The 19,621-nt window shown below is 40.5% G+C and overlaps 1 protein-coding gene across 1 annotated transcript; it reads left to right on the top strand.

Moving 5' to 3' along the window:
* The first annotated feature begins 15,581 nt into the window (after window positions 1–15,581).
* Window positions 15,582–16,358, top strand: LOC110869566. Its single transcript, XM_022118809.1, has one exon. It carries the CDS (start codon window positions 15,582–15,584, stop codon window positions 16,356–16,358), a length of 777 nt encoding a protein of 258 aa, XP_021974501.1.
* The last annotated feature ends 3,263 nt before the right edge of the window (window positions 16,359–19,621 follow it).

Below are 19,621 nucleotides of genomic sequence, written 5' to 3' on the forward strand. Positions count from 1 at the left end.
TGATTTCCTGATTTACAGCTCATAATTTCCGTAACTGATTATGCACAAATTTGGCAATTCAATCATGATCAATTAACAGTTTTTCAATAGCATTCATACGGATCAAACAACAGTTTTTAGTCAAGATTCATGCATGTTCATACTATCATCATCAAGAACAGTGGATCGGATCATGTGACAATCGATTTCATAACTATCAAGCAACCTAAATCATGTTCCCAACTCATAACATCACAACCGGTTAACAAGCATCATATCCAATTAGACACAAACATGGCCGATTCATGAACATTAACAGTTAATCATCATAATCAAACATATTATCATGCAACAACACTCACAAGAACTTTCATATAACAACCAATTCCTCAACAATATTCAAACCATCAATAAACATAACAATCACTAACCGAATTAAAGAAGAGACAAGAATGATCCTCGGTTGTAGGGTGTGGGTGTGTCGCCGGGTTCCAAGTAGCCGAGAGGGAGAGAGAGTTCTTTAGGGTTTGTGTGTGTTTGTGTTGTTGTAACAATGAGAGAACAAAACTTTCCCCTAAGTGTTTACATGTTTAAGAAAGGTGGGCCGACCCCCACTTGGGCCGTCCTCACGGTTTCGAGTCCAACCACATGGACCGAATTAGTTGTGTAGGCAAGTGGGTTGGAGTTTGGTCCGGTTATATCCGATGCACAATGTCACAAAAATCATAATCACATAACATTCAAGTTCACACAATCAGTTTAAATATTCACATAAGGTTCAAGCGAGTCATACTAGGTTAGGTTCAAAATACGAGTTGTCACAGTATCCCCAACTAAAAGGAAATTTCGTCCCGAAATTTGGTACGCACTCACTAACGTAAGCTATACAAGTTAAAGCTAGGTAGGTTACATCGTTTGCTGGTTTTCCTGGGGTGTCACATCCTCCCCAACTTGAATGGGAATTTCGTCCCGAAATTTGCTAGTTGCCTCAACACCAGGTTCACTAGGTTCTGCCTGATCTGTGGGGAACAAATGTGGATACTTAAGTTTCATCTGGTCCTCGCGTTCCCACGTGAACTCTGGACCCCGTTTCGAGTTCCAACGAACTCTGACAATCGGTATGCGGCTGTGCTTACGAACTTTGACTTCCCGATCCATAATTTCAATTGGTTCTTCGACAAACTGCAATTTGTCGTCTATCTTTAGCTCTTGGAATGGTACTACTAGTGTTTCGTCAACCAAACACTTCTTTAGCTGTGATACATGAAATACATCATGGACATTACCCAACTCAGCAGGTAATTCCAACCTGTAGGCCACCTTTCCAATCCGTTCTAAAATTTTGAATGGTCCTACATAACGAGGGTTTAGCTTGCCGCGTTTCCCAAAACGCACCACACCCTTCCAGGGTGAAACCTTTAACATAACGCGGTCATTAACTTCGAATTCCAACGGCTTACTACGCTTGTCAGCGTAGCTTTTCTGACGATCGCGAGCTGCGGCCATACGATTTCTGATCTGCACGATGCTTTCTGATGCTTCAAGGACAAACTCAGGTCCTGTGATCTGACTATCTCCTACCTCATGCCAACAGAGAGGTGAACGACATTTCCGTCCGTACAGTGCTTCGAACGGAGCTGCCTTAATACTTGAATGGTAGCTGTTGTTGTAGGAGAATTCTATCAATGGTAGGTGTTTCTCCCATCCTTTTCCAAAGTCGAGTACGCATGCTCGAAGCATATCTTCAAGTGTTTGGATGGTGCGCTCGCTTTGACCATCCGTCTGCGGGTGATAAGCGGTACTCATATCGAGTTGGGAACCAAACGATTTATGCATTGACTGCCATAACTCTGAAGTGAAACGCGGATCACGGTCTGAAATGATAGAAGTTGGCACTCCATGCCTAGCAACCACTTCCTTGAGATACACTGCTGCCAGCTGGGAAAACTTGTCCGTTTCCTTGATTGCTAGGAAGTGTGCTGATTTCGTGAGGCGATCAACAATCACCCAAATAGTGTCATTCCCAGCCTGAGTTCTTGGTAGTCCTGTCACGAAATCCATAGCGATCTGTTCCCACTTCCATGTGGGTATCTCTGGTTGCTGCAGTAGACCTGAGGGCTTTTGATGTTCTGCTTTGACTTTAGCACAAGTCAAACATTTGCTGACGTAGGTTGCTATATGGGCCTTCATGCTGGGCCACCAGTAAGTAGTTTTCAGGTCATGGTACATCTTATCTGATCCAGGATGTACAGAGTAACGTGATTTGTGTGCCTCTTCCATCACAAGTTCCCGTAAGTTGCCAAAGAGTGGGACCCAAATGCGTCCAGTCACGTAGTAAGCGCCGTCTCCCTTTTGTTCTAGTCGCTGTCTCGAGCCACGTAAAGCTTCAGCTCGAACATTCTCTGGTTTCAACGCTTCCAACTGAGCGTCTCGTATCTGGGAAGGGAGGTTGGACTGAATCGTTAGTTGTAATGCTCGCACACGCCTAGGTGCATTATCCTTTCTGCTGAGGGCGTCAGCTACAACGTTCGCCTTGCCCGGATGATACTTGATGGCACATTCATAATCGTTCAATAACTCCACCCATCGTCGTTGTCGCATATTCAACTCTTTCTGGTCGAAGATGTGCTGGAGACTTCTATGGTCGGTGTAGATGGTGCATTTGGTACCGTACAGATAGTGCCTCCAAATCTTCAACGCAAACACTACCGCTCCTAACTCCAAGTCGTGTGTCGTGTAGTTCTTCTCGTGCACCTTCAGTTGTCGAGAAGCATAAGCGATTACCTTCTCGCGTTGCATCAACACGCAACCGAGACCCTGAATTGACGCGTCACAATAAACCACAAAATCTTCGGTGCCCTCTGGCAAAGACAAGATCGGTGCACTGCAAAGTTTCTGTTTTAACAACTGGAAGGCCTCTTCCTGCTTCGTTCCCCACGAATACGCCGTGTGCTTCTGTGTCAGTGAGGTGAGAGGTTGCGCGATTTTCGAGAAGTCTTTAATGAACCTTCGATAATACCCTGCGAGACCAAGAAATTGACGCACCTCAGACGGAGTCTTTGGTGCCGCCCAATTCTTTACCGCATCCACCTTCGCAGGATCCACATGTATCCCTTTCTCGTTAACAACATGCCCAAGGAAATGCACTTCCCGAATCCAAAAGTCACACTTAGAAAACTTCGCATACAGTTGTTCCCTTCTCAAGAGTTCCAAGATGAGACGTAAGTGACGCTCGTGATCCTCCTTGTTCTTCGAGTAGACTAAGATGTCGTCAATAAACACTATAACAAACTCGTCGAGATATGGCTTGCACACGCGGTTCATAAGATCCATGAAAACTGCTGGTGCATTGGTCAATCCAAACGGCATGACCAAAAACTCATAGTGCCCGTAGCGCGTTCGAAAGGCTGTCTTGGGAACATCCTCTTCCCTAACCCTTACCTGGTGATAACCCGACCTTAAGTCGATCTTTGAATAGAAACTCGACCCTTGCAACTGGTCGAACAAGTCGTCGATACGTGGTAACGGATAGCGGTTCTTAGTGGTCACCTTGTTGAGCTCTCGATAGTCGATACACATACGGAATGACCCGTCTTTCTTCTTTACGAACAAAACTGGGGCTCCCCAAGGCGACGAACTGGGTCGAATAAAGCCCCTGTCCAACAACTCCTGCAGTTGATTAGACAGTTCTTGTAACTCTCCTGGTGCTAACCGGTAAGGAGCTCGAGCAATTGGAGCTGCTCCCGGTGCAAGGTCAATCTGAAATTCTACTTGACGGTGAGGAGGTAACCCTGGTAGCTCCTCTGGGAAAACATCAGCGAATTCTCGCACCACTGGTAGATCCTCGATCTTACTCTCTTCAGACTGAGCGTTGGTAACTAATGCTAACAGTGCAGGATACCCCTTTTGTAGATACTGTTGTGCACGCATGGCCGTGATAATCCCAACCATCGTCCCACTACGATGTCCTTGAACTAACAGTGATTCTCCATCAGGGAGAGGAATACGCACAATCTTCTCCTTACATAGAATTTCTGCCTGGTGCTTAGACAACCAATCCATGCCTACCACTATGTCAAAACTACCGAGCGTAACGGGAAGGAGGTCAATATCAAACACCTGACCCACCAGATCTAGTTTGCATCCAAAGAGAACGTTCGTGGCTTCTATAGTTTTACCATCTGCTAGTTCCACTACTTGTCTAACCTCTAAAGGTGTTGGGGTTACCCCTAATCGTTGACTAAACTCTAGGGACACGTAACTCCAATCGGCACCCGAATCAAATAATACAGAAGCAATACGATCATTAACAGGAAACGTACCAGTTACAACGTTGCCGTCATTCCTGGCATCCCCTGCTCCAAGCTGAAACACTCTGCCCCGAGCACCATTACCCCCGTTGTTGCCGTTGTTGTTGTTGTTGTTTCCAGCATTGTTGTTATTTGGGCGGTTGTTGTTGTCGTTGGCGTTCTGGTTTAACTGAGGGCAATCCCGTTTAAAGTGGCCCTCATCCCCACATTGAAAGCACCCCTTCCTGAAACCCTGGTTCTGCTGGGGTGGTTGTCCCTGTTGTCTTTGATTCTGCTGGTTCTGTTGCTGCTGGTGCCTGGGCTGTGAAGCCCTGCAATCCTTGGCCTCATGGCCCACTTTACCGCACCTGCGACACGTGCGACTACATGGCCCGAAATGATGGTAGCCACACTTATTACACTGTGGTTTCTTTCCTGCATACGAGCCCTGACTTTGACCACTACCCTGGCCTTGATTGACGGACGACGACTGGCTGATGTTGCGGTTGCTGTTGTCTGGCCTTTTCTGATTTTGGCCAGCACTGGATGCCTTGTCATAATCACTCCACTTCCGCTTGTTATCATTAGCAGACGCAGTGGCAGTGGGTGTAGCAGCAGCAGTGGCTGAAATGCGCGGAGGTAACGATCCGCTCTCCACCTCTTGATCCACAATCTTGTGAGTCAGACGAACGATCTGTGTCAAATCATTGAGATGGGCTGCAGTGACCAAGCTCTTCACACGCGGAGGTAACCCTCTGATGAATAACTCAATTCTCCTAGGCATAGGCCGGGACAAGTTTGGGCACATGTCGGCCAGTTCGTATTGTCGCTTCACATACGCTTCAACTTCAGACCCAACCATCTTCAGGTTGTAGTACTCGTTTTCCAGTTTCTCGATTTCATCCCGAGGACAGTACTCCTCCCTGATCAGTTCTTTAAAATCTTCCCAAGTTGTGGCATTTGCTGCCTCAATGCCCAACAACTGCACTTGGGCGTTCCACCATGTTAGGGCACCATCAGCCAAGGTACCCGCAGCATACTTCACCCTGTCCCCAGCGGGACAGTTACAGATAGCAAACACGGACTCTGCTTTTTCGAACCATCTTAGGAGTCCCACAGCCCCTTCAGTCCCGGTGAAGGTCTGTGGCTTGCAGTCCATAAACATTTTGAAGGTACACACAGGCTGGTTAGGTTGGGGTTGCGCTTGTTGACCTAAATAACGGGAGGAAACACATTATAGGAATGAAATGACGTGTATGTGGTATAAGAATAAGGAGTACTTGGTACATTCCGTACCAGCTTGATAGGCTGCTAGAGCCTCAGCCACGCGGGTATTGATTAGGTCAGTCAACTCAGCCTGAGTCATGTTGATGTTGCCACGTCCGTGTCCTCGTCCACTCATGTTTCTATAGTTGGGAATAAACCGATTTAGAAATCGAAACAAGATGGAAGTCCGGTGTCATACAGATATCTATATACTACCAAGTTTGCATATAGTAAGGCAGAACCCTTCTCACGCTCGATAAGCCTCACTGGGACTTGCATGCACCCCGCGTTATTATTAAGTGTGCACCCATAATAATAAGGCAATTTGCATGTTCATCTCAGAGCCTCTTAGCTTGCGCTCGAAGTTTCCCCCGTTCAAATAACACAACAGCTGATATCATAGTTCTATGGTTCACATGAGTCGAAGAGTAGTGTCACACTGTCAAGTCACTACGGTGTTTAATGTTTCAGTTCATATACGTTGTGGGTGTGTGACTGCTAAGCAAGTAATGTATAAAGTGAGAGAGAAGCGAACCTTGCAATCTGGTGCTGAGTGTCATGATCGATTGTCGAAGTTGTTCGGTTATAGTCTGGTTTTACAAAACGTTTTAAAACCTAGTTCACTATAACCAGTGGCTCTGATACCAAACTGTAACACCCCCAAAATACCACCTGCGGAAACCCCCGCGAGGCGTGTTACACATCAGAGTCTGAGCCACCAATCACATTGAACCAATAGAAAATACTTAATAAAACATGTTATCAAACCAATAATGTCGAGTAGCGGAAGCATATAATAAACTATTTTGTAATCGTTTCATAATAACTCAAAACCAAAGTGTCAATACTAGTAATCTCATAGCTTCGATCCATGACAACTCCAGCACTCCCAGATAGCAAGTCCACGCTCCACAGTTAACGACCTACAAGCATGCAACAAGTGTGTCAGACTACGCTGGTGAGTTCAAGGTATTGCTTACGTGGGGAGTTACCAGATATTAGATAAATCAACTCGTTGTATGTTTCTGATATCGTTGTTAATTCGTTTGTTGTACCGTATGTAGCGTCAATGATGGGAATGCCTAACTCCAATGCCCTACAGGCATTGGTCAAGTCAAGGTATCAAACAACCTTGACAAACTATAGGAGGTCTTATATCCGCGTTACAAGTTGTCCCAGTAATTAGTTCACGCCCGTCCTTACGGCCCGGTGTGAGGGTGCCAAACCTAATAGCGCTATCAACTAATTACCCCATTGCCTTACAGGCAATCCGGTAAATGATTGTTTCTATGTTTCAGTTGTTTACCCCAAGTTTCCCTTCCAAATGTTTATCAGATGTCCCAAACCACCGGGACGCATGCTTGAGAAAATGCAATGAACTCACCTGGGGTTGCTCGGTATGATTCACACAGTTCAATTAAGTTAATAAGCAATCAACCACGTCCTACCAAGTTATCATACCAATCAGATTCGTATTCAAATACTGCACGTAGGTTCTACACGTATTGTAACAAGTTGTACAAGTATTCAACACCCTATCAACGTAAACAGTCACGTAAACAAGCAAAGTCCAAGTGTTCAGCCCAATCAGTTGGGCTTATGATAGTGTGCAGGCCCAATATCAGCGTGTAAGGTTTCATGGTCTCGAGTCGCAACGAGGAAAGGTCCCGAGTCGCAACCAACGATCTCGAGTCGCAACCAAAGGCGGTTACGAGTCGCAACGGGACTCGCAACTGTGGTCTCGGCTTGTCATGGTCCGGTTACGAGTCGCAACAGGACTCGCAACCGTGGTTTCGGTTTATGCTGTTCGTGTCGGTGTGTGTGTTGGTTTCGACTCGCAACCGTGTGTGGTTTCGAGTCGCAATGGGAGATCCCGACTCGCAACCTCCTGTCGCAACCGGATGTGTAACTGATTTCCTGATTTACAGCTCATAATTTCCGTAACTGATTATGCACAAATTTGGCAATTCAATCATGATCAATTAACAGTTTTTCAATAGCATTCATACGGATCAAACAACAGTTTTTAGTCAAGATTCATGCATGTTCATACTATCATCATCAAGAACAGTGGATCGGATCATGTGACAATCGATTTCATAACTATCAAGCAACCTAAATCATGTTCCCAACTCATAACATCACAACCGGTTAACAAGCATCATATCCAATTAGACACAAACATGGCCGATTCATGAACATTAACAGTTAATCATCATAATCAAACATATTATCATGCAACAACACTCACAAGAACTTTCATATAACAACCAATTCCTCAACAATATTCAAACCATCAATAAACATAACAATCACTAACCGAATTAAAGAAGAGACAAGAATGATCCTCGGTTGTAGGGTGTGGGTGTGTCGCCGGGTTCCAAGTAGCCGAGAGGGAGAGAGAGTTCTTTAGGGTTTGTGTGTGTTTGTGTTGTTGTAACAATGAGAGAACAAAACTTTCCCCTAAGTGTTTACATGTTTAAGAAAGGTGGGCCGACCCCCACTTGGGCCGTCCTCACGGTTTCGAGTCCAACCACATGGACCGAATTAGTTGTGTAGGCAAGTGGGTTGGAGTTTGGTCCGGTTATATCCGATGCACAATGTCACAAAAATCATAATCACATAACATTCAAGTTCACACAATCAGTTTAAATATTCACATAAGGTTCAAGCGAGTCATACTAGGTTAGGTTCAAAATACGAGTTGTCACATAGCTTGTCTGACTTTGATGAGTCAGATTCATCACCAACACGTGGCTCCTTTGCTTCTGAAGAAACAAATTCATCGCCAGGAACTTTTTCTTTCTTAACACTCCATTCTGTCCTCAGATTTGTATCTGATGAATTCATCTTGCTTGATTCGTCATTCTTTGGAGAGCAAGACGATTTATCAGAACTCTTATCTGATTTACTTGTTGTATCCGAGGACAAAATCCTTTCCAGATACTCTCTGGCCTTCTTCCTCTTCTTTCGCAGTCTGTCTTTTTGCCCCTGAGAAAGTTTTACTTTTGTTTCCTGAACTTTAGGTTCTTAAACCTTCTGTTCTTTGGGCTTGATGTTGACTTGTTTCTTTACTGTTCTATGATATTCAACCCTCGATCTTCCCATCGATCTCCTCGGGCAATCTCTGGCAATGTGTCCTCTGATATGACATTCATAACACCTTCTTATTTCAAATCTCTGGCTTTGCAGTTAACAGCAATGTGTCCTTGATAGCCATAAGAATAACACACTCTGTTATCATACATCTCCTGTCTTTCATACCGTACACCATTTTCATACCACACACTTAGATCATAGCATTGAGTTGCCTTGTGGTAATCACCATTTCTCTGTTTTCTATCATTGTAATGATTTATCCTTGAAGAATCTTCATCCCATCTTCTCCTGTAAGCTGGATTTGGCTTTTGAGAACTGTGGTCAAACCTGCACCACTGATTACCAACTATTTTTGAGTTTTGATTTTTAAATTTTTGTGATTTTTGATTTTGATTGGATGACCGATCTGATGAGCTTTTATTATCTTTTTGAACATTTTTCAAATTTTTATCTTTTTGTTTCTGTTCTGCATTCTTCTTAACAGGCTTTTGCTTTGAGCATTCACCTATTTCAGTAGAATGTAAAACAATATTTTTAAATTTTTCTTGTAAATCTAAAAATATTTTTCTTTTCATTCCTTTTTCTTTTTCATCATCAGATATTTCATCACAATCTTCAATTTTGACCTTGTCAAAATTTGTGACCTTGTCACTTATTGGAACAGAATTGATCGGTTTTGGACAGGGAAAATTCAAACTATTTGATGCAGTCACAAAACCTTTCAATTTCTTTTCAAGTTCATCAATCTTGTTTCTTGAATTCTCAGCTTCTTTTTCAAGCTGAGAAATTCTTTCAAGATAGAACCTGAATGAATTTTCATTTTCAATTTTAAGATTTTCAAGAACAAATTTTTCATTTTCTAAACCTTTTAATTGTTCTTGAAATCTTGTTTCATTTTCTTTTAGATTTTTGTTTTCCAGTTTTATCCAGAAATCTTCATCTTCTGAAGATTTTCTTTTACTTTCAAAACCTTTTTTATTTCCTTTCAAAATTTTGTTTTCTGATGATAAACTCTCAACAATCTTTAAAAGTTTGTCATTATCAGATCTCAATTTTTCGCTGTTCAGCCGCAAACTCAAAATCTGTTCTTCATCAGCCTTCTTCTCGATCTTCAAAGTTTTGTTTTCCAATGTCAAACTCTCCACATCCTTCAGAAGTTTGACATTGTCTGTTTCTGATTTTTCGCATTTCAAGCATTTTCCATTCATCTTTTTCTCTTCTTTTTCTTTCTTCTCTTTCTCTTCTTCTATCATTTTCTCAGATGGAGTTCCCCACCATTTGTGTTGCCAATACTCATCATCTTCTTTTATCTCCTTGATGATAGCCTCCAGATCGAGCGTTTTGTCATCAATTGCAATGTTTCCATATTCATCCAGATAACACTCCCTTTTCGGATCCCATCTTCCCGCTCTTCTTGCTTCCAGAAAGATACGAGAAATTCTAATGATTCTGTTTTCAGCAATCATTTTCCGATAGCAATACTTCTGCTCTTCAGTACGATCATCTTTCCACGGAATAGGTTCATCGTTTGTCGCCATGAACTTATATTTGTGAAATACCTTGTAAATTGCCTCGTGTCACCTGCAAACCAACAATCAAACAATCAGTTTAAACTGAACTGAATACGTGAAATTGTGTTTGTGAAGCCAATCTAAGATTCGTTGTCAAAAGTTCGCGAATAAATGTTGTTCGGAAGAAATCTCTAAATGAATGAACTTGGGCCTTCACTGATTGGACCGTAAGCTTTTACACTTGGAACAACAAATCCACTAAACCAAAACTTGATTGGGCCTATTAATTGTAGTTCATTCACATGCAAAGGCTTTGATTGGGCCTCACTTCTACTAAACCGATATTTAAAAAAAAAAATATGATTGGGCCTTCAATTGTTTGACAAACAAATGCACTTGGTTCTGACAATTTACATGCAATTTTAAGATAGTCAACAATCTTTAAAACATAATACGATTTGATTGGACCAATGAATTGTATTATCAATTGCAGCCATTAACACTCGACAACTTCTTATTTCTAATTGGACCACACTCATCCACTAACACAATTAATCTTGAATTCAATAGAGCCGTCAATTCTCGCTGATTGGACCAAACAAATGTCACCAATACTTGACTTTATTTTGTGAATTAATCAAGTGGCCGACAATTTTAATTCCTTTAAGGATCCGACAACAATTTCTCAAGGGCCGACAAGGTTTAATGATCATAATAATACGATTGGACCTTTACTTTAAAGTGGCTGACACACCATTACCCAAGTTAATTTTATTGAACCGATGACAGCACATGCACTTTGATTCTATTTTTTAACTTGGCCGACAATCAATGTTCAGACAATATGATGACTATGACAGTTCTAAACGATGACTAATAAGCGGAACCTCAAGATTCATATAAGCGAAATCTGAACTGATTGTTCAAGCGGAACCCTTTTTTTTTAACTTTTAAGCGAAACTTGATTATAACCGAATAAGCGAAACTTGACGATCTTTCAAGCGGAACCTCAAGGTTTTTCAAGCGGAAACTCACTGGACGAATAAGCGAACATTACAAGCGAAACTACCTGAATTTTTGACAACCGAAAAACTTCGATTTCTCCTAAACGGCTAGGAGTTTCAATCTGAAACTTGGTAGGGTTGTAAATCAAAGATTTTCACACAATATATCGAAAATTCAGATGATTTGGACCGTAAAAACCCATTCAATTTGACGTTTTTCAGTAAAAAACGTGAAAAAGATGAAGAAATGATGAAATTCGGATATGATAATGCTGAAATCTGGTACGAATCAATGCGTTTGATCGTGCAATCGAGCTCCTAGCTCTGATACCACTTGTAGGACCGGTTTTGATATCGTTCGATTGCGTAACGAACGTTCAACGTGCGGAATCCGTGAACGTGCGTGACCGAACACACAATAACGTACTAATGACGTGATTCTATTGATATGATGTCGTGTACAAAGCCGTGAATCACGTAGAGAGACTTTCTCTCTCTAGACTTTCTCTCTCTAGAATAAATCTCTAAATCTCCAAAATGAGCCAAAAGTCTTAAATGAAACACTATAGCTCCCTATTTATAGGCATAAGGTTATAATGAGAAGTCTCCTTCTTTACACAATTGCCACCTTGCCTTTCTAACTAGATATAACACTAAAAGCTTAGAATTCTTTGGATTCCGCTACGGAATAGATTGACGGAGGCGATAGACAGATAATGCACTAACAATATTCCAAACCTTTCAGAAGTTCTTTGAGCTCAACTACACCGACTGATTTTATTACTTTCCGATTGGATAGAAAATTGGTATTTGAAGTGGAGAAAAATCATTAATACTTAATTTTTCGAAAATGTAATTAGGCATTATGTTAACACAAAGATCTTTATCAACCGTGACATTACTAATAAAGGAATTTTGAAAAAAACATGGAACCGGTGTAATGTTGATTTCAAATGGGTCTTCTTTTATTAGCGAAGTTTGATCGTTAGTTAACTTAATACTTACCGTTTCGTCAATTTTAGTGTTAGTGTTTAACTCTTTTAAAAACTTAGCATAAGAGGGTACTAAATAATGATTTTCAAAAGAAGGTGACAAGAGATTAATTTCTTCAAAATTAGACTCTTCTTGAATTTTAACGTTAACGGACTCACCTTTTTCGTTGTTTAACTCATGTGTCGGTTTTTCACTTATTTGTTCTTCCATTTTTACCTCTTCAACTATCTCTTTTTTATTACAAGTTAATTCTTCTCTTGCGCGTGACTCCTCTTCCCTTGCGCGAGATTCTTTTATGTATCGCTCAATAGTTTTAAGGTGTTCTAATATCCTATCGGTTACGTCGGCGATAGAGTAAGGATTGGGATTTTCAAAGCTTGAATCCGGTGTTCGATCCTTGGTTCCTCATAGTACTCATATGAAGTAGATGGTTCATACCATTGTTCTTCATTGTAAGTATATGATGGATAAAAGGTCGTAATTTTGTTCTTCATAATACTCATATGAGGTGGGTTGTTCACGCCACGGTTACTCATAATAAGCATATGAAGGTGGTGGCTCATATCTTGGTTCCTCAAAGTATGAGTATGAAGGCTCATACCTTGGTTCATCAAAATATGAGTATGAGGGAGAAGGTTCATACCTTTGGTCTTCATAGGATGTGTATGAAGTTGATGGCTCGTACCTGGGCTCCTTATAATAGGTATATGAAGTGGATGGTTGAAATGAGTCATAATATTGTACCGAGTGCGGGTTACTACAATTGGTGCAATAGTCTTCCCTATAATCATCCTCCCCATAGGTGTAGTTGTAGCCTCCTGAGTATTGATCCATAAGAATCACTCAGCAGACCACAACAGAGTCTCGAGACAAGAAAATGAAAATAAAAACGGAAACAGAAGCTGGACACGGCCCCATGTTCAGTGAGCACGGCCCGTGTTCCGGGTCTGTATCTGGGCGTTTGAATTAAAGGTTACTGGTTTTAGCAGCACGGGGGCGTGTTCAGTGAGCATGACCCCGTGTTCAGACTCTGTATCAGGGTGTTTTTTTTTTAAATATGCAGCACGGCCCCGTGTTCAGTGAGCACGGCCCGTGTTCAACCTACTGTAAATGCAAAACTATCTAAAATGCAGAAAAATGTGCGCGCGTTTTAAAAAGGTTTTGAAAAACTGATTAGGCAATCGATTTTAAGCTTTCTTAAAATCCTTGTGTCCCCGGAAACGGCGCCAAAAACTTGATGTGCGTGAAGTGTGCTATTTTTATGTATATTTTAAGCCCTTTTACACTTTTTAGCCAAGTTTTAAATTTATAGAACACGATATTTACTAACACTAAACACACATATGGGCAAGTGCACCCATCGTGAACGTAGTATAGTGTTGGTAAGATACCGAGGTCGTCCAAGGACACAAGAGCTTTTATTACCGGTTTATCCTCAACGTCTAATCAAATCAAAAGTTAGAAAAAAGGTTTTTAAACTAGACTAATAAAGTTAACTAAAATGCTGAAAAATAAAATAAAAGTAAAAACAGATAGACAAGATGAATCACTTGGATCCGACTCGTGTGTAGTGTAACCTTTGATTATTTCCGCACTTTTGCACTTTTTAAGAGATTATCTTAGTTATTGTAGTAGGCCCCTCTTTTGAAGGTGACGTTACCCTCAACCCAGTAGCTTGAGTCAGCAAGGATACAATCCTAAAGGGTCGGATTATTAAAAGATAATTAATTAAGTTATTAATGCATAATGTGGTAGGCCCCTCTTTTGAAGGTGACGTTACCCTCGGCTAAGTAGTCTGAGTCAGCAGGGATACAGTCCTAAGTAGCTGGGTTAAAGTTTTAATAGTAGCTTACATATGAGGGGATCAAAGAGTTTGGACCCCCGCCATCCAATACCGGTGGGTATTGAAGGAGGTCCTACTAAATTTGACCTAGGTCCTTGCAGGATCTATACACTGAACAAGGCAAGACTCTTACCAAACCGTTCCCTTAACCCCCGACCAGGTAGCCAACATATCTCCTATAGACCGTGGAGATATGAATGGTGAAAATCTTTTATTTTATATCGACAGTAAAATAATGCCAAGACACCACGGACAAACGATAAGGAAGAATCACCTTCAACATAAAAACTAGTTATTAAAGTCATTAATACATAACCAAATAAAAAGTGTGAAAAGATTAAAAATAAAAAGTATTACACTAGACACTTGTCTTCACCAAGTGATGTAAGAGACTTAGGCAAACATGGCCTTTGATTGTCAAGAACTCTTACGATCAATCTTGGATCCCGAGACGACTCACACACTCTATGATGGATGATGGATGATGGTGGTGGATGATGGTGTTGTGATGGTGGTGGTGGGTGGGTGAAGTGTGAGAGAGGTGGTGTGCCAAGGGATGGTTTGCAAATGAGCCAAGCACCCCTGTTTATAGCCTGAACAGCAGCTCGGGCACGGCCCCCTGTCCATTGGGCACGACCCCGTGTCCATCCTCCTTCTCTTTCTTCATTAATTGCAGTTTGTCTGCATTAGTTGACCACGCCCCCGTGTCCGCTGGGCACGACCCCGTGTGAAGAAGCGTATCTGTACTATCAAGATTTCCCTAGATTCTACGAATCTTAGAGTTGACCACGGCCCCGTGTCTGGTGGGCACGCCCCCGTGGTGGGTGATAGAAGCTTCTACATCTTTGTCTTTTCTGCTGACACTTGGGCACGCCCCCGTGCTCACTGAGCACGGGGCATGTTCAGCCTTCTGTTCTCTTGTTTTGCTTGGGAAGATGCTGTCGGGAGGTCGGGCATGCCACGTTTGTTCCTTTTCTTGTATTTATGTTAGATTTAGCTGCCTTTTTGCTTCTTTTATTCATTTGAGCTCATTTAATTCTGAAAATACAAAAGGAAGACAAAAACACACTTTTTCCAACATTAGTACTAAAAAAGGGTTAGTTTTATGCCACAATTGATGTAATTTATATGTTGCATTTTGTGCACATCACCATCTTCAGGTTTGGATCAAGAGAATTCGTCAGCTGGTCAAAGGAAAACAGGATCGAATGGGGCTGCGGAACCTATTTCGTTTGCTAAAGTAGTGAAGAACACTAAGGCGGATGTTAAGGTGAACTTTAGGGCGATGGAATCTAATGAGGTTGTTGATGGAGCAGATGTTATTATTCCATTGTCATCGGTTAAACAAGTTACGGACATGTATGCTAACACTTTGTATGGATATTTTCTGGGTAAACGTCTGGCATTTCCTGTGGTCGATTACTTTGCAAAAAACAGCTGGGTTAAATATGGTCTTTCACGGCTAATGATGAATGCAAATGGGTTCTTTTTCTTTTAGTTTAAAACTAAGGAAGGGATGAATCAAATGTTAGAGGATGGGCCTTGGATGATCAGAAGTGTACCGATTATTTTGAAGGAGTGGTCGGCTTCTATCAAGATGGAAAAAGAGGATATTAAAGTTGTGCCAGTCTGGGTCAGATTGCATGATGTGCCGTTAGCGGCATTTACCGAGGATGGTCTTAGCTTGGTTGCTTCTAAGATTGGGATCCCTAAGATGTTGGATTCGTATACTGCCACGATGTGTGCTGAGTCTTGGGGAAGAAGCAGCTATGCTAGAGCGCTTATTGAAGTTCAGGCGGGGACCGAGTTAAAGAAGAGTGTTACTGTTGCAATCCCAGCTTTGGATGGGAATGGTCACTCAATGGTGGAGGTCAAAATTGAATATGATTGGGAGCCTTTAAGGTGCTCCTCTTGCTGTGTCTTTGGTCATGATGATAGCTCGTGCCCAAAGAACCCTCAGGTAACTTCAAGTGGGGATTCTGAAAAGAATATTGATGATTTCCGGGTTGTGGGTGCCAAGAAGAAGAAAGTTAATAACCAGGGCCTCCATATGAAAAATCAGAAGCCTAAGTTAGTTTACAGACCAATTGTCAAGCCTAAACCAAAATCGTCCTTGAGGAGTCCGATGAATAACCAGGTTTCAACGTCTAACCCGTTTAATATTCTTAAGGACGATGATGGAAATCAAGGAGGTATCACTGTGGGTCGAGTGGAAAAGAAGGCTACGCAGTCGACTAGTGACAAGCAGGAATCAGATGAGGAGGAGGTTGTTGAAGTCTATAATGAAACTAGTGAATTTATGACTCCGGGTACCCATTCTTTATCTTCGAGAGCAAAGGCAGGCACCTCTTCCACAAAGTTCTCCAATGGATAGACTCTTATTGGTTCGTGTGAAGGGGTTGCCAGTTTGTGGCAATTTCATTTTTGATAATGGCGGATGAGGGCTTAATTTTTGTTTTTGTTTTGTTTTGTCTACTGATGTATAGTAGGCTAGGATATGGGGTGTCATAGGTGTTTTGTTTTGTTTGTTTTACATATATGGGGCATGTCCTGTATATGAACTAGTGTGGAATACATCCTCACTACTTGTACTTAATTGCGGTTTGTTTTAATAGAATCACCGAGGTAACCCTTTACCCCCAAAAAAAAAAAAACAGTTCATCAAATAAATATGTGACTAAAATTACATGTTGAAAGCTTTGAATGGAAATAGGATTTCTAAGTTGCAGGTTTAAAGTTTTGAACAAAAATTAAAGGTTGGAGGTTATGAATGTGAAGCAGAGGATGATGATTGAAGTTGGTTCCTAGATGTTAGGGGCAACCGTCGGTGCCGGAAATTGGAGAAAACAATATCGCAGTGGGGCTGTTTGTTACCGGCGAAGTGGTGATGGTGATGTGAGGTGGTTGTGACAGTGATGGTGGTGTTCTAGAGAGAGAGGGGGAGAGGAATCGCTGCTTCCTTTCCACACCCACAAAGCACCATTTTATCAACCTTGAAACCCTAATTGAGGAAGAAGATGCAGATAATCAACCTTGAAACCCTAATTGAGGAAGAAGATGCAAATAAGAGGGGATATAAAGGGGTGAGTAATAAAGTAAAAAACTAAAATACCAATAATACCCTTGCATTAAATAAACCTAACTGAGTAATTTAACTCAGTTTGGTGTAAAAGACTTAAAGTGATATAAAACATGTGATTTAATGACATAAACTGATATAAAGATGCAGATAATCAACATACTTTTTTCTTTAAATTTTCTGGTTAAAGCACCGCAAACATATGTTATTTCCTGTGATCACAAAACTCAACAAGTAGTCGTCAGTTATTATTGTCAAATGGTATTAACACACCATTTGACCCGTTTAGTCAACATGACCATTTATCAACGTATGATGGTATATTAATACCATCATGCCCCTTGAACCTATACCGTTCGCGCCGTGAGTTCTTATTACTTAAAAGACATTATTCTTAAATTGTTCGACCCATTATAACTTTTACCAAATGGTGTCTTTATTTTGATCTCTATTATTTTAACTATTAATTTGAACCATTTGGTTGTCGAGTGAATTCCATAACTTCAATGACATACCAAACACAACCATTTTCGCTATATCAACATTACACATATTTTAACTAAGCTTGTCTACATAAATGTAATGGGATGACAAGTCGTGTACCTTAGATCTTCCCTTTAAGCCTCGTATCGCTCCCGGCTTTATCTCCCGCCTTCTCGCTTGAGTCGCCTATAGTGAACAACCCGGCTAATTGTTAAATTGCCACTTTAAAGAATCGATATCATCCAATTTTGTCAAGAATCATTGCATATGATTCTTTTCAAGTTTTATCATACTTCTATAGCTTTATGTTTTCACTTAGGACATTTATCAAACACCTTGTGGGTATGATTTACAATCCATTATGTTACATCAAATCTTAGTAAATTCCTAACCACGAATTCTCAATTCAACAAGTAGGTATGTTCATCATGGGCATTTTAACGTCACATTTCAGTTTGTTATGAGTTCATATGCTCATTTAACTCTTTAAATTTCATGAACTCAACCTTTTTCATCAAAACCCACTTATACCCATATGTGCATTTAACCCTAACATTCAATCATGACAAGTTTCTACCATCATCATTCAAGGGTTCGTTTCTAGACTTAAACTCACATCAATTTCACTAAAACATTCAACTTTCATACAAGAATTTCATTCATGCATGATTGTCAAAATTTCAAAATATCACCAAAATATAAGTTTCGACATACCTTACGATCCCCTTGACTTGGTGATCGTTTATATATATTCATATCTGAATTTGGCCTTCGATTGATCCTCCAATTGAAGATATTGTTGAGCTAGGGTTTATAACCCTTTTCTCCTGGCTCCTGGTCGATCGAACACACACACATGTGTGTGTTTTAATTTTTTTATATAAATGTTTTAATTAAAACACTTTCCTAGTTACCCACATTTAGCCCCTCGTGTTTAGAGGTTATAAGTCTTGATTTTTATTTTTATTCATTCACTTAATTACCCATTAATAAATAAGTTAATTATTTCTAGTTAACTTAGTAGATTCGGGGGTTTATAACCCGTTTTACTTTAAGTCCCGTTAACTCGGGCCTTTTATTACTTTGTTTTCTCAAAATGATTATTCACCATTTAATTAATATTAGGTTTAATTATTTAAATCCTAATATTTACCGGGTTAATTTTCACCACTAACGGTATTTTACCCGTCATTAATATTAACGTGGTTTGATTACCAAACCCGTTTTGGGGGTGTTACATAAGGGCATTGTAGTCAATCCAGGACAATAGTTTCTCTCTCCTCCAATTCCCCCCATTTTTAAACGTTAATAACTTTTTCATATGACATTATTTTTTTATAAAAAGTGTACCAAAAAACGAGCGTTTTTTTAATCTTTAAAACGAGTATACTATTGCTATATTTTTGATTTTTTTTCGAAAACCCAGTTGCGTAAAACGCAATGGAAAAAAACGTAAAAAATGACTTTTTTTCTAAAACGCAATGCACCAAAAACACAAAGAAATCTCTTATTTCTAAAACGCAATGCCAGAAAACACTTAAAAATGTCTTTTTTCTAAAACCCAATAGGCTAAAAACACCAAAGAAAGTGTACTTTCTAAAACACAATGGACTGAAAACACTTAAAAATGTGTTTTACCTAAAACGCAATGCACCAAAAACACAAAGAAACGTCTTATTTCTAAAACGCAATGGCCAGAAAACAGTTAAAAATGTCTTTTTCTAAAACGCAATGGATTGAAAACACATAAAAATGTGTTTTACCTAAAACGCAATGGGCTAAAAACACTTCAAAAATGTGTTCTTATAAAACCAATGGCCAGAAAACACATAAAAATGTGTTATTTCTAAAACGCAGTGGCCTAAAAACACAAAAGAAAGTGTTCTCTCTAAAACGCAATGGACTGAAAACACATAAAATGTGTTTTACCTAAAACGCAATGGACTAAAAACACTTCAAAAATGTGTTTTTCTAAAACGCAATGGCCAGAAACCACATAAAAATGTCTTATTTCTAAAACGCAATGGCCTAAAAACATAAAAGAAAGTGATCTCTCTAAAACGCAAAGGACTGAA

Source organism: Helianthus annuus, chromosome 11, assembly GCF_002127325.2.
Source record: "Helianthus annuus cultivar XRQ/B chromosome 11, HanXRQr2.0-SUNRISE, whole genome shotgun sequence".
Taxonomy (NCBI): Eukaryota; Viridiplantae; Streptophyta; class Magnoliopsida; order Asterales; family Asteraceae; genus Helianthus; species Helianthus annuus.

What these genes read in the sequence shown, in the direction of transcription:
- LOC110869566 (XM_022118809.1), top strand. Translation starts at nt 15,582, where the DNA reads ATGGAAAAAGAGGATATTAAAGTTGTGCCAGTCTGGGTCAGATTGCAT.